Source organism: Hyaena hyaena, unplaced genomic scaffold (assembly GCF_003009895.1).
Source record: "Hyaena hyaena isolate Hyena2069 unplaced genomic scaffold, ASM300989v1 scaffold_619, whole genome shotgun sequence".
In the NCBI taxonomy this organism is placed as follows: domain Eukaryota; kingdom Metazoa; phylum Chordata; class Mammalia; order Carnivora; family Hyaenidae; genus Hyaena; species Hyaena hyaena.
In genome coordinates, this window is record NW_024081252.1 from 838179 (window position 1) to 851368 (window position 13190).

The 13190-nt window shown below is 48.8% G+C and overlaps 1 protein-coding gene across 2 annotated transcripts in view; it reads right to left on the reverse strand.

Annotated features, from left to right (window-relative positions):
* Positions 1 to 13190, reverse strand: part of GALNT10 (polypeptide N-acetylgalactosaminyltransferase 10) — a 218290-nt gene that overhangs the window by 21114 nt on the left and 183986 nt on the right. For both annotated transcript variants that reach the window (XM_039257471.1, XM_039257472.1), the window contains one exon: positions 10352 to 10469. In XM_039257471.1, the coding sequence (XP_039113402.1) occupies positions 10352 to 10469 (118 nt within the window). The remainder of the gene's footprint in view (positions 1 to 10351; positions 10470 to 13190) is intronic.

The window sequence follows — 13190 nt, forward strand, 5'->3', positions numbered from 1 at the left end:
AGCCAGATCACATTTGGCTGGGGACACACACAGACCACCGAGATGATGTATCTGCAACCCCTCTCTGTCGGCTTCCCTCCCTCCCTCTCTGTCCGGCCCCTTGCCAGCCTCCAAGCCCACAGGGGACACAGGTGCCTGCCCTGGGCACCGTGTTCCTCTGCCTTGAGGAGTTTGCCCATCATCTCGTTTCTGAGCGCCTTTCTCCCCTGCGGAACAGCCGTCTCACTTCTCGTGGAAGCACCATGCCACCAGACAAGTACAAATCTAATTGTAAAAGCTTGCTCCCTATTCATTTTCATTGCTGCTTTGATTTATTTTATTAGCAAACTTCTTTTGTGTGATGACAGGCTTCATTACAGTGTCTATAAAAGACAATTACTTGCTCTTATCTCCTAAACCGAGGAGGGAAGAAACAAGTGGTGATGTGCATCAGGAAGACACTCGGGGACCCAGAGAGAGTGTCGCAGAAGGGCCCACCCTTTAAGGAAAACATGAGCGAGCAGGGGCCCTGGCGAAACCTCTCTGTCAAGGACATGGCAACCTCGGAAACACCAGGCATGGGCGGCCATCCTACCTGCTGACGGCCGGGGGAAGACAACACTTCTTTTGCTCTTGGGATCTGGGCTGAGGACCCCTGTGGAATTCAAGCCCTATTTAGTTGCACTTGGGGGAAATAACATGATAATAATTGCCACCAATTATTGTGCATTATCTGTGTGCTTAGAAGTTACATAGGGTTGCTGTTACGAGCTTGGTTCTGGATTAAGAACTGAGGTTTAATCCAGGTTCTTCAGCAAGCTTTGTGAGTCTGAAAGCCTCAGTTTCCCCATCTCCAAAATGGGATGAATTATCATGTCTGCCTGCTAGGGTTGTGATGGGACTGGAATGATGTACTTCTGAAGCACAGAGGGCCGCAGCAATCCGTACAGTGTTATCTGGACACATGGCAGCCAGGGGGCATCACACGCAGGCCATGGAGTTCCTCTCAGAGAGGAAGAAATGGGTTATATCTATGTCTTCCAGAAGTTAACATTACTTTGAATACATTAGTTTGTTTTGAACAAGATACTGTTTTGGGGACCAGCGTGAAAGAACCTCACTCATGCTAGTTTTATTTATTTATTTATTTATTTTTTTCACTCATGCTAGTTTTAGATGTTTATAATGGTTACTGGATGCAGCTGGTGAAGAGTAGGAAAAGAATAATTTTACTTTAAAAACCACCTGAAATACAGGTTTAAAGGGGTACATGCACCCTGATGTTTATAGCAGCATGATCAACAAAGGGCAAGCAATGGAGAGAGCTGAAATGTCCATCAACTAATAAATGGATAAGAAGATGTAGTGTACACACACACACACACACACACACACACACATACACACATGTACAGTGGAATATTACTCAGTGATCAAAAAGAATGAAATCTTGCCATTTGCAGTGATGTGGATGGAGCTAGAGGTTATTACGCTAAGAAACTTAAGTCAATCAGAGAAAGACAAATACCATATGTCACTCATGTGTGGAACTTAAGAAACAAAACAGACAAACATATGGGAAGGCAGGGAAAGGAGAGAGGGAAACAAACCACAAGAGCCATTTAATGATAGAGAACAGACTGAGGGCTGATGGAGACAGGTGGGTGGGGGATGGGCTCAGTGGGTGATGGGCACTGGGTATCAGAGGCAACTGAGGAATCACTGAATTCTACTCCTAAAACCAATATTGCAGTGTGTGTTAACTAACTAAAAATTTAAATAAAATAAAAACCATTTGAGTTTACTTCTAGGCTAATGTTATTTTATATAATATAGTTTGAAGCATATGTGTATCTAAATGAATACATGAAATGTCTAATTCTATATCCTTAGGTGTTTATAGACAAGTTGGCCCCCCAAAATGGAAGGTGGTTACCTTACATTAGGGTTTTATTTCTTAAACTAATAAATGAATTCAGTCAGACTGCAGTTTCCCTGGGGTTTGACTCCTACTTGGGACAGAGCACCTTCATAACCACCCAGTGAGGGAGGTGCTATCATACCTTTTACGTGTGAGGAAGCTGAGGCCTCGCGAGATAAAGTGACTTCCCCCAAGGTCCCTCAGCTCATAAATGGCAGAGCCCAGCGTGGAATCTGGGGCTAGGATCCCCAGACCTCTAGGCAGACTGTACCTTCCTGGTTTGATCTTTCTAAAACCTGGTCCAGACCCTATTATGGCCTCCTGCTAAGACCCCTGTCAGTACCTGTATTGCCTAAAGAACAAATGGGCACCCCTGGCTTGCAACTAAGGCTGTGTGCCATCTGTTCTTTTGGTCACCTGTGGCCCTCTCCACATCCCCTGGGCTCAAGTTGTGGACGCTGCTGGAATCAGCTGATGTGCATTTGCTTTTCTGCTCTGTTGGGTGCAGTCCTTCTCTTCCCATCAATAATGCAGCCCATACAACATTCACTCATTCATTCATTCGTTCACTCATTCATTCACACTTGACCTAGTCTTTGGGCAGCGATGCTCTAAAACCCTGTCGGAAGACATGGAATAGAAACTCGCTGTGAAGGGTGGACGCACGGACCCAATGATGTAACTGGGGGAAGGTGTTGGGATGTGCTGACCAACCAGCCAAGCAGGCTACCCATTTCTCTGTCCTTCCATGCCCAAGCCTGAGCACGCTCTCTGCACAAGATCCCACGCACTCATTACAGCCGTAATTTTTACACTAGTGAGCATCAGAATCACCTGGAAAGCTTGTTAAAATACAGACTGCTAGGGGCCACCCCTAGGGTGTCTGAATCAGCAGGTCTGGGGTGGAGCTTGAGACTCTGCATTTCTAACAAGTTCTCAGATGGTGCTGAAAAGGCTGAGGACCACAACTTTGAGGACCAGTACGTACTGGAATAGTGACAACCCCTCTGAGGATAATGGCACTGGCTAGTTCACAGATAGCCCTGTGAGTTTGGGGTTCTTAGTGCCCTTGCAGATGAGAAGGCCCAGCAGAAAGGGCAAGTGAGGCGTCCAAGGTCTCACTGAGAGTTCATTCCAAAGCTGGGCCTGGAGCCAAGGTCTTCGGGCTCTGTCCTGTCAGCCTCAAAGCTCTTTCCACGCCTGTCTTCCTACAACTGCAGTCCGACCGCATCAACCACAACAATGCCGACATTAACAGCTACTGTTTATTCATCATTTATTACATGCCAAGCAATGAGCTAAGGTTCTAAGACGGTTTGACTAACATTAGGTTTACACCCACGCTATGAAATAAGGATTATTCTATCTCCATTTTACAGCTATGAAGCTAAGTCCAGAGAGATTAGGCCACTTCCTCAAGGTCACACAGCAACCAGCTAATCAAGCCTGCACCAGAACACAGGAGGTTTGATTCTGAAGGCCATGAACTTAATCCAATTTTGTTCTAACATGAGGGTTCTGATCAGAACAGCTACCACTTACTGAGTGCCTCCTTTTTGCCTGGCGCTAGGCCAAATGAATGTTTCATGCCATTTAGTTATTAGAACAGAACTCTGAAGAAATTATTATTGCCATTTCTGGTAATGAAAGATCGAGGCATGGAGACAGGTGTGTGCTGGTTGGGGAGCCATGGATGACAGATGACCCTTGGGCCTTTGAGCCACCTTCCTGGAGGAATGATGGGAGACACAGGCCCCTACAGACAGAGATATTCATGGAATTTCAAAGGGCTTGCTGAGAGTCATGAGCAGAATGCCTTCCCAGCTCCCAGCGGGCAGCTCTTGGAAAGGCTGGGCACCTGTAGCTGGGAGGAAAATGCTGCACGTGGCAGAGCACGCTCCCAGCATCCTCAGCTAGCCCAGCAAAGGACAGAGTTAGCACCAGGTTCCCCTCAGCAACTCTGCAGCTAGTCTGAGTCTGTGGGAGGGGAAAGTGATGGGAAGGTGTTGACATGCAGGTCCTTGGATGGTAGCCCTGGATCACCTTCTGCCCCCTGGGCTGGCCTCTGGATATCATTTCTCCCTCCTGTGTAGCAACAGAACTCCCCTTGGGGCTGCTGCTGACTGGACCCTGCCCATAACAAGGGCTTCTCTCTAGGCTGGGCCCAACTTTTCTCCACCTCTCCTGCTGGGTAGAATGAGTTTAGAGTCAGGACATCTGGGATTTAGCTCCGGCACTGCCACCTTCTAGCCAAGGGACCCTGGCCCAGTCAGTGAACCACTAAGGGCACCAGGTCAGAATATCACCTCTACCCGGTTTCTGGCATGCTCCTGCCTTTTTTTCATACTATTTCATTTACTCCTCCTGATGATGCTGTGAGTTTTACAGAAGGGAAGCCTGAGTTTTCTTTTTTAAAATCAGCCCCAAGTCTGCAGCCTGGGACTGGGTTGGGCTTTGATAGCTACATCAAACAAAGCAAACCCAGGGACCGTGACACCTGCTGCTCATGTGGGATGGGTTTCCTTCATGGAACAAGACTGTCCCTCGCCCCCTCATGTGGAATTCCATGACACCCTTGCTCACATGGACCTGCCCCATGGGACCCTCAGGCTGGCTCCTCTCACCCTCCAAGGAAGGAGCCACTGCCTCCTCAGGCCCACCCTGCAGAGGTGTGCTCAGTCCTTCCCTGCGGTCTCCTTGCTGTCACTCCCTTCTCTGGAAGCCTGCCTTGGGGAGGACTCTCATGCCTGAACTTGCAAACGGCCCAAACACAGCACTGGGATGTGTATGGTGAGGGGGTGCTGGAAGGGCTGAGAAGCCATTTTACCTTCTTAGTTAAAAAAAAAAACAAAAACACTTCATTTTCCCCTTCTTATAGAAGTGATATGTACCTATGATGCACATATTCATTGTTAAAGAAACAGTAAAAGGGGGCAGCTGCAGTATGGAGCCCTCTAGCCCCCCATGCCACAAGGGGCAGGACACTTTCATGGTGCAGTGGGTCAGAGCACAGGCTAGGTCTGAAGTCCCTGCTCCAGTCGTGTGATTTTGTGGAAATGATTTAACCCAAGCCTCAGTTTCCTCATCTACAACATGGAGAAAGTGAGAGCACTGCCTTGGGTGTCTCATGAAAATTAAATGACAGTGCACGTAGGGTGCCGTGCAGAGCCTCACATATTACTGGTGTGAATGACCAGTGAACAGCAGCCACTAGAAGGATACTCTCAGGGCTTTTCTTTGTCGGTTTGCCTTCATCATATTTTTAAACACCAAACATGAGACCATATTATATATATACTATTTTTCCTTCCTCCCTCCCTCCCTCCCTCCCTCCCTCCCTCCTTCCTTCCTTCCTTCCTTCCTTCCTTCCTTCCTTCATTCCTTCCTTCCTTCCTTTCATTTGAGAGATAGAGATAGAGCACGGGCAGCAGAGGGGTAGAGATGGAGAGAGAGAATCTCAAGCAGGCTCTCTGGGCCATCAGCACAGAGCCCGACATGGGACTCGAGCCCATGAACCCTGAGATCATGACCTGAGTTGAAATCAACAGACACTCAATAGACTGAGCCACCCAGGCGCCCTGATACTATTTTTCATTTCTGTTTAAACTTAATTTTGGAGGCATCTAATTCTTTTTACATAATATTCCATTCTTTAGATGTGCTCTTACTTATTCCCTAAGGACATATATTTGGGTCTTGTCAATCTTCCGCTTTTGCCATCAACAAGAGGTATCCACTTATAACATTGCAAGGCCTGCCTTTCTCCTGCCAGCTCACCATGTTTTCCTATGAAAACTCCCTCTCCTGGATCTGAGAGATGAAGATGTCCTAACCCTGGCCTCCCAAGGACACTGTGCAGTTCCCTTTCTGGCTCATTCTACTGCTACTACCTCTAATCCAAACCACCCTTACACCTGTGTAAGTCAAAGGACTTTCCCCACAGCATCTTATTTGATCTGATCTCATGGGGCAAGTAGAAAAGCTATATCAGCACTTCCTGGGATGTGAGTGCCAAAGAGGTCAAGCAATTGGTCTAGGATCCCCAGATGGATGGATAGATTAATCGAAAGCCAAGATAAGAAGCCAGTGCCCTGCCTTCTCACTGAGTACTCTTCCCACCACACCACCACTACCAAAAGGTGGTGATGTAAGTCTGGGAAGAGCAGGGCAAAGGAAGAGCAGGGCAAAGGAAGTTTTATCAGACAGAAATTGATAAATTTCTGATAAACTAACAGTTATTTAAAACATCTACTATGGGCCACTGGGTAAAAAGATGGCCTCCAGGGAGCTCAGAGGCCAGTGGGGAAGACAGGCCACCCCCTGGCGCATGTCAACATGAGGAATTCAGAGCCAAGCCAGGAGTAATGTTGGGGTGGAGCCTTATTCGCACACACAGCTCAGGTAAGGCAGAGTGTGGGCTAGCCAGACTAAGGAAAGGCATTTCAAGAGGAGTGAACAGTGCCTGCTTCCAAAGATGACCTGACACATGAGCCTGGGGCTTGTGAACAGCTCCGTATGGCTGTGTAGACTTCTGTGGTCTGCCCTGCCCCACATTCATTCTTCTGGATACAATGACTGGGGACCAGCTTATCTCCACTTCCTGTCTGGATGGGCATGTGACTGCAGCTGACCAATCATGACATTGCTCAGGGATGGGCAAGGAATGAGTAGGCCAGTGAGACTCAACTTGGGGACTTCTACAGGAATGATGGGAAAGATGGAACTCTCTCTCCAGTGGGATGCTGGGTCCACAGAGAGAAAGCCGTGAGCAGGAAGCCAATCTAGATGAAAGCAGAGCCAAGGGACGAGAGAGATAGAGACTGAATGAGATGAGTTAGTCTCTGGATCTGCCCTGGAATTTCAACTGTGTGAGCCAATTGATTCTGATTTTTTGCTTAAATCAGATTGACTAGAATTTTGGGCATCTGTAACCTAGAGTGCAGACTAATGCAACGTGGTAAGAGATGGAGGGCAGAGAGATGAGCAGGGGTCAGTTCACAGAGGCAGGTACAGGCAGGCTCTGGAGTTAAAGATTTAACTGGCCACTAGAACTGGGAAGGTTCTAACCACTAAGCAGGAGGACTACGATGGTGTGACTGTGCCTTTTGGAAACAAAATCTTTCCTGGCTGAGAAAGAGAGTGGAAAAAAAAAAAATCAATGACTCTTCCAGAAATTTCAGAGCCTTTAGAACACCTTTTCTAGGGCTTTCCCATCAGGATAGATGGACTAGTCTGGAATTGGCGCCAAATTACTAATTCATCAGTCCTGATGGCCCATATCAATTTATCTTAATTTCTGAAAATGCACTCAGACCTTTCAGACCAGTCTCTCTTCTCCATCACCAGGAAGAAAAGGGGTCTTAGCAGAGATTAAGCAGAAGGAATACGGCCCTTTGAAAATGCCCCTTTCTGGCTGAAATGGAACACCTGCATTTCGGGGAGGCCTCTCTGGCAGATGAATGGGCTTGCCTGTCTCCTCTGCACTGTGGGCAGGCCTTCCACAGGGGCTCGGGGACAATGCACTGGCAGATGGACTGCCACGGGCTCTGGGAACTCATGCTCTCAAAGCCAGGACAGAGAAAACAGAGGAAGGTCTTCCTTCCAGACCTGGGAGCCTCCTCAATACACAGAGCCCTTTCCCCTCGAGAGTGAAGGACATTAATTGGAGCAAATGGAAACCGGAGCCAGCCTCCTCCCCCCTCCCGGATGAGAGATTTCCAATATGGTTTCATTACCAAGTCTTTTGTAAATAAACTGTGTGGAGAAAAATGCCATTTGTTCTGCTGTAATTGCCTGATGAGCATCATTAGATGGGTCTTTGAAACACACAGAATGAAATCATTTTGGGTTTAGGAATTCCTTTGTGCAAATCCTTCTCTGTTCACTATTCTCCACAGAGGGCGTTTCTGAAGGGGGACTTCTTGACCACGGAGGATGGTTTCTGGCCAGCGATACACCTGCTCTGAGTGACACACCAACACGTATGTATTAAGTGCCCCCTCCATGTCAGGCAATCCTTTCGGTACCTGGGACAAAGTAATGGGTGAAACACACAAATAATCCTACCCTACTGAAATTTACATTCTGGTGAGCACTCAGAACACAGGTGTGGCCATTTCTGGGGATGCACTTGGCAGAAAACTTGACAAATCAAGTTTGTTCGATTGCTGTATTGACAAATTATGAAGTTAAAAGTCCTTTGATTCCTTGTGTGTGATTTCACTGTACCCATAAGGATGTGACATTTGGAAAGCTAGACTGCACGGGCTACGGATACTCAATAAATGACATTTGTGCCATCACTTGCCAGACCTGCACCCGTGGCAGACATCACTCATCAGTCACCACTCATTCTGATCAGCTTGGATGCAGCTTCGCAATACATATCAGCACAGCGCTGGGAAGCCCCTATCTGAGAGCAGATCACAGATGGCTGGGAGAAGAACCTATTCGCTGCTTCTCACTTAGACGGTCACTAATCCACTTCACTGAGAGACTGTAGAATATCCCAGTAAATTAAGAACAACCCCAGGAGGTGGCAAAAACAGAAGAAAGGGGGAAAGACTGCTGCCAACTTCTCAGGCTGGTTTTCCTCTCTAGTGCTCTCTTCGGTCCCTACAGGGGCCTAGGAATCGTGGCAGGTCAGAGCAGAGCATCTGCAGTCAGACACCCCTGGGGTCAGGTCCTGGTTACTTCCGGGTGGGGCCCTGGGCTGAGCCCCACTTGCCTTCCTGTGAGATGCTCTGATGATGACACTGCTCTGCTAGGGCTGCTGGGGGATTAAAGACAACACATGTGAAGGGCTTGGAGCAGTGTCCAGTCAGCTCTGAGCAGGGCTCAAATTCAGCTGTGGTGGACCAGAGCGGACGCACACTTGTTTGCAGCTGGTATCCGCTCTGACTGGTTGGTGCCTGGGCCGCCATTGCCATTAAATGAACACCAACCCTGGACATGAGTGTTCGTTAGGTAGGGGCTGGTCCCCTTATGGGAGACAGCTTCAGAACTTTGGAGGTAAAATAGACACAGACCACCCTTCAAACCAAAACAATGTTTTGGTAGAATTCCAGGTTGTTCTTTTCTTGCTAATCAAGAATTTATGTTCCCTAGTTCTGAACTGCTCAACCAGCGGTGTACATGGTGACAGTAATGATGTCGATAATGAAAATAATCTTTAGGATGTTGTTAAGAAGCACCCAACCATCATGGGTGCATTTAATCCTCCAAACAATCCTGTGAGGATTCAAGTGTCATTAAGCTCATTTTGTGGAAGCAGGAACCAAGGCTCAGTGAGATGAGCCTTCCTCGTCTGAGATCACACAGTCTGTTGGAAGTGGTAGAGCCTGGATCTGACCCCAGCACCGAAGTCTCAACCACTGTGTGAGACAGTGGAGTCCTGCCTAAAAAGCTGATGTCCAATTCCGGGGGCATCACAGGGTTGTGTATTCACAGGGCTCAGCCCAATAGTGGTGCCACTGGCCATCCCTCGTGGGCTGGGGGTATTCCCTTCCAGGGGTCCTAGGGATGCAGAAGCAAGCCCTGGCCGGATGTAAGGGCACAGGATAAGCCTAATCCTCCCCTCAGAGGGACCTAGCCTCTGTTCTTCACCTGAGACCAATATGGAAAGTGAAGGGGAGAAAGTGGCCCCAGAAGTGTGGGTGGCTAACTAGTAACCGCCATGTCCTCTACTACCATTGTCAGCAAGCTTCTACAGCACATGGCTGGTCCGATCGAGTAAATATTTATTCACTGGATCTTGAATAATTTCTACCCATTTTTAATTGCTGGCTGTGTCTCCAGGTGGCATGTGAAGCACTTCTAAGATACTATCTCATTTAATCTTTGCAATAGCTCTGTAAGGTAGGTAGTATTATTATTCCCTTATTTCAGACGAGGAAAGAAAGCTAATCTGACTTGCCCCAAATCACACAGCTCCTGAGAGGTGGAGCTGAGATTTGAACCCATGCTCCTCTGACTCCACAACTTGAGCTCCCGACCACTGGTCTCTATGGCAAACTGCAGCAGTGGTGGATGCAGAGAAAGGGAATTTGAGAGGGGTGGCCAGGACCTACTAAGGATAAGTGGGAATCTGCGAGGCCAGGGGCCATTCCCGGAGCACAGCACCCCTCCAGGCCTGTGTGTCCTGCTCACCGCAGCTTCTCTTCCCCACTGCTGGTTTGCTGGAAGCAAGACCTGTCTTATTCTAACACTGCCATCCTAAGAAGGGGACAATGTTAAGGTAAATGGCAGTCAGAGCTGCGGTTAAGGCCAGTCTTTAGCAGACTATGGAAACACCCCACCTTCACTATACACACGCAGGAAGGAGTGGCCCACGGCCCCTGACGTGTCACCTGAGGAGCAGAGACTGCCGAACCCTGAGCATCCAGTCTTTCCAGGCTCAGAAAGCCAAGGGGGTGTGGCAAAGAGAAGGGGGCTTATGAAGAGCAGGCTCACCTTGAATGAGATTTCATACTGCTCCCCTCCCCAGATCTCCAGGCCTGGGTCGTACCCACCCAACTCCCAGAACCATTTCCGATCCACAGCAAACAGTCCACCGGCCATCACGGGAGACCTGTCAGGGAAGAAGAGTGTGGTGTGAAGACAAAACGTCCCGGCTGCAGGCTCTGAGTGCACGCTGACACTGCGGGTCCCCCGGGGAAGGTGCTGCACGCCGACCCAAGGGCACAGCCTATGCGTCTAACAGGGAATCCAACGCCCTTCCAAGTGAGGGTCCAGGCTATCTTCTTCCTCTCCACGACTTCCCTTCTTTAAATAGTACATTTTAGCCAAACGGCTCCGGAGCTCCTTTCCACGGTTACTTGTGAGAGGAAATCACAGTAACGTGTGCCTGGCAGCTAAATGGTCTATGCATCTCCAGTCCTCCCACAGGTTAAATGGACTGAATCAGGTGCCTCCGAGCCTGTCTGCATGGTAGAATCTCTTAGAGAGATGACAAAACACGCAGTTTGCTGGGCCCTACCCCAGACCTAGGAAGCAGTCCCTGCGGGATGCAGTCTAGGAATGCATGTTTTCAAACAGGCTTCCTTAGATGAGAGTCCCTCAGGCAGCCCAGCACTGGACACGACTTTGCTGAAGAAGACACAGCCTCTGCTCTTTCAGTTAAAGTGGGCTAAGACGAATTTCGCACCTTCACTGTCTCATTACTCAGCGAGGGCCAGCTGAGCAGGAGATCCTGGAAGGATGTGCAGGTAGATGGGAGCTGGCCTGGGAGTTCGGGGGATGCTAGTGTGACAGGGCAGCGACCTGAGGACAGAAGGATCCAGAAGACAGGTGAGGTGTAACGAGGGCCCCTGGGAGGTATAGACAGCACTAAGGGAACATGAAAGAAGGCAGTGTCTGCGGCCAGGTTTTGGGGGTGAGGAGGTAGGCTGGGTCAAGAGCCAGGGGAAGGGTGCTGGGGGAGGTGGGTTTTGTTTGGACAAGTGAGCAATGAAGAGAGAGGAAGGTACCCTGGACTGGAGGGGAAAACCACAGGAAAAGGGCACAGAGATGATAAATCGAGGAGCACCATGGGGGACAAGTCAGCGTAGCATCATGCCAGGCCCCAGGGCAGGGGTGGCGTGCTGCAGCCTGCCTGAGTCCTCCCTGGTGCCTCACACAGGACTGGCTCCTAAGAGGGGCCGCCGGTATTTGCTGAGTGAAAATCTTGCAGAGTGGCTGTGTCCTTGACCTCGTCTGGCTCCACTGGAAAACTCCAGACCCTCAAGCCAAATAACATTCCAGCAGTAAACTCCAGGCCACCTCCTGGCCCTGGGAACTCCAGGCTCATGGGAACTGGGGTAATTTAAAAAGAAATTAGCTGACCCACCTGCCTCCCAAGCTTCTTGTAGCTGATGACCCTTGACAGCATGGGAGGGACTCCTTTAAAAGAAGATCCCCTTGAATATTCACTGAGGGCTTGAATGTGGCAGGTGGTTGCTGGACTGATGTTTTAATAAAATGACTACATCCTGCGCTGACATCACGAGGTGGGCCCCATCCTTATTAGCCCATTAATGCATGTGTAAACTGGAGTGCAGACAGGTAGGTAACTTGCTCAAGGCTTCACAGCTACTAAGCAGGACTTGTCTCTAATCTATGCCAGAGCTCACACTCCCCAGGACCACAGAACTCTGCCTCCTATCAGGCAGGAACCGTGGAGAGGGAGGTAATGAGTGAAAAGGACAGGAGAACAGGGATGGGAAACTGTCACTCCCGCTCTCCTTTACCTTTGGTGTGATATGAGATCAGGTGTTTAACCACTGAACCCCTTGTCACCCGCTGTAGCAGCCAAGGGCCATATGGGGCCACTGAACAGCTGGAACTGCTGCTCTGAATTGAGATGTGCCGGGAGTGTAAGGTACACACTGATTTCCAAGTCTTAATGTGAAAAAAATAATAGAAAAGTTTTCATTAATCATTTCAGGGGTGCCTGGCTGGCTCACCTGGTAGGGTGTGTGACTCTTGATCTTGGGGTTGAGAGTTTGAGCCCTGCGCTGGGTGTAGAGATTACGTAAACATAAAGTCTTAAAAAAATAATATCAAAGTGTTGGTTACATGTTAAAATGAGACTATTTTTAGATATACTGGGTTAAACAGAGTATATTATAAAAATGAATCTTCCCTGCTTCTCTTTACCTTTTTTATGTGGCCACTAAAAAATTTAGAAGTATTTATGTGGCTCCCATGATATTGCTATGGGGCAGTGCTGATTTAACATCTCCAAGCCCGTCCCCCATCTATGCAATGAACATGCTGCTACAATTCTTAGCTCACATTCCTGTTACATTTCTGAAAGTACCCAGTACTATGAAAAGTATGGTGTCTAGTATCAACTTTCCTTTCTTTTCTGAAGATTTTTGGCTGGAGGCACAAATACACTGCTCAGAGAGGCAGACAGTGTTTCTGGACCAGTGCTTCATGGGAAACCAAACCCAATACTCTGAATGCGGAAATCAGCCTGGGTGGAAGCCAGGGGCAAGGACCAAGCCGTGGCGGAACAGGGAGAAGATGAGCCTTAAGGCATTTTGGATGCTTGAGGCTGGCCTCGAGAGGGAGGCCTCTCCTCCAGCCCGGTCTATTTTCTGCTGTGTTCAGCAAGAACAATAACACAGTTCGGGGCGCCTGGGTGGCTCAGTCGGTTAAGCATCTGACTCAGCTCAGGTCATGATCTCTCCGTTCGTGGGTTCGAGTGCCGCATCAGGTTCTGTGCTGACAGCCAGCTCAGAGCCTGGAGCCTGTTTCAGATTCTGTATCTCCCTCTCTCTCTCTGACCCTCCCCTGCTTATGCTGT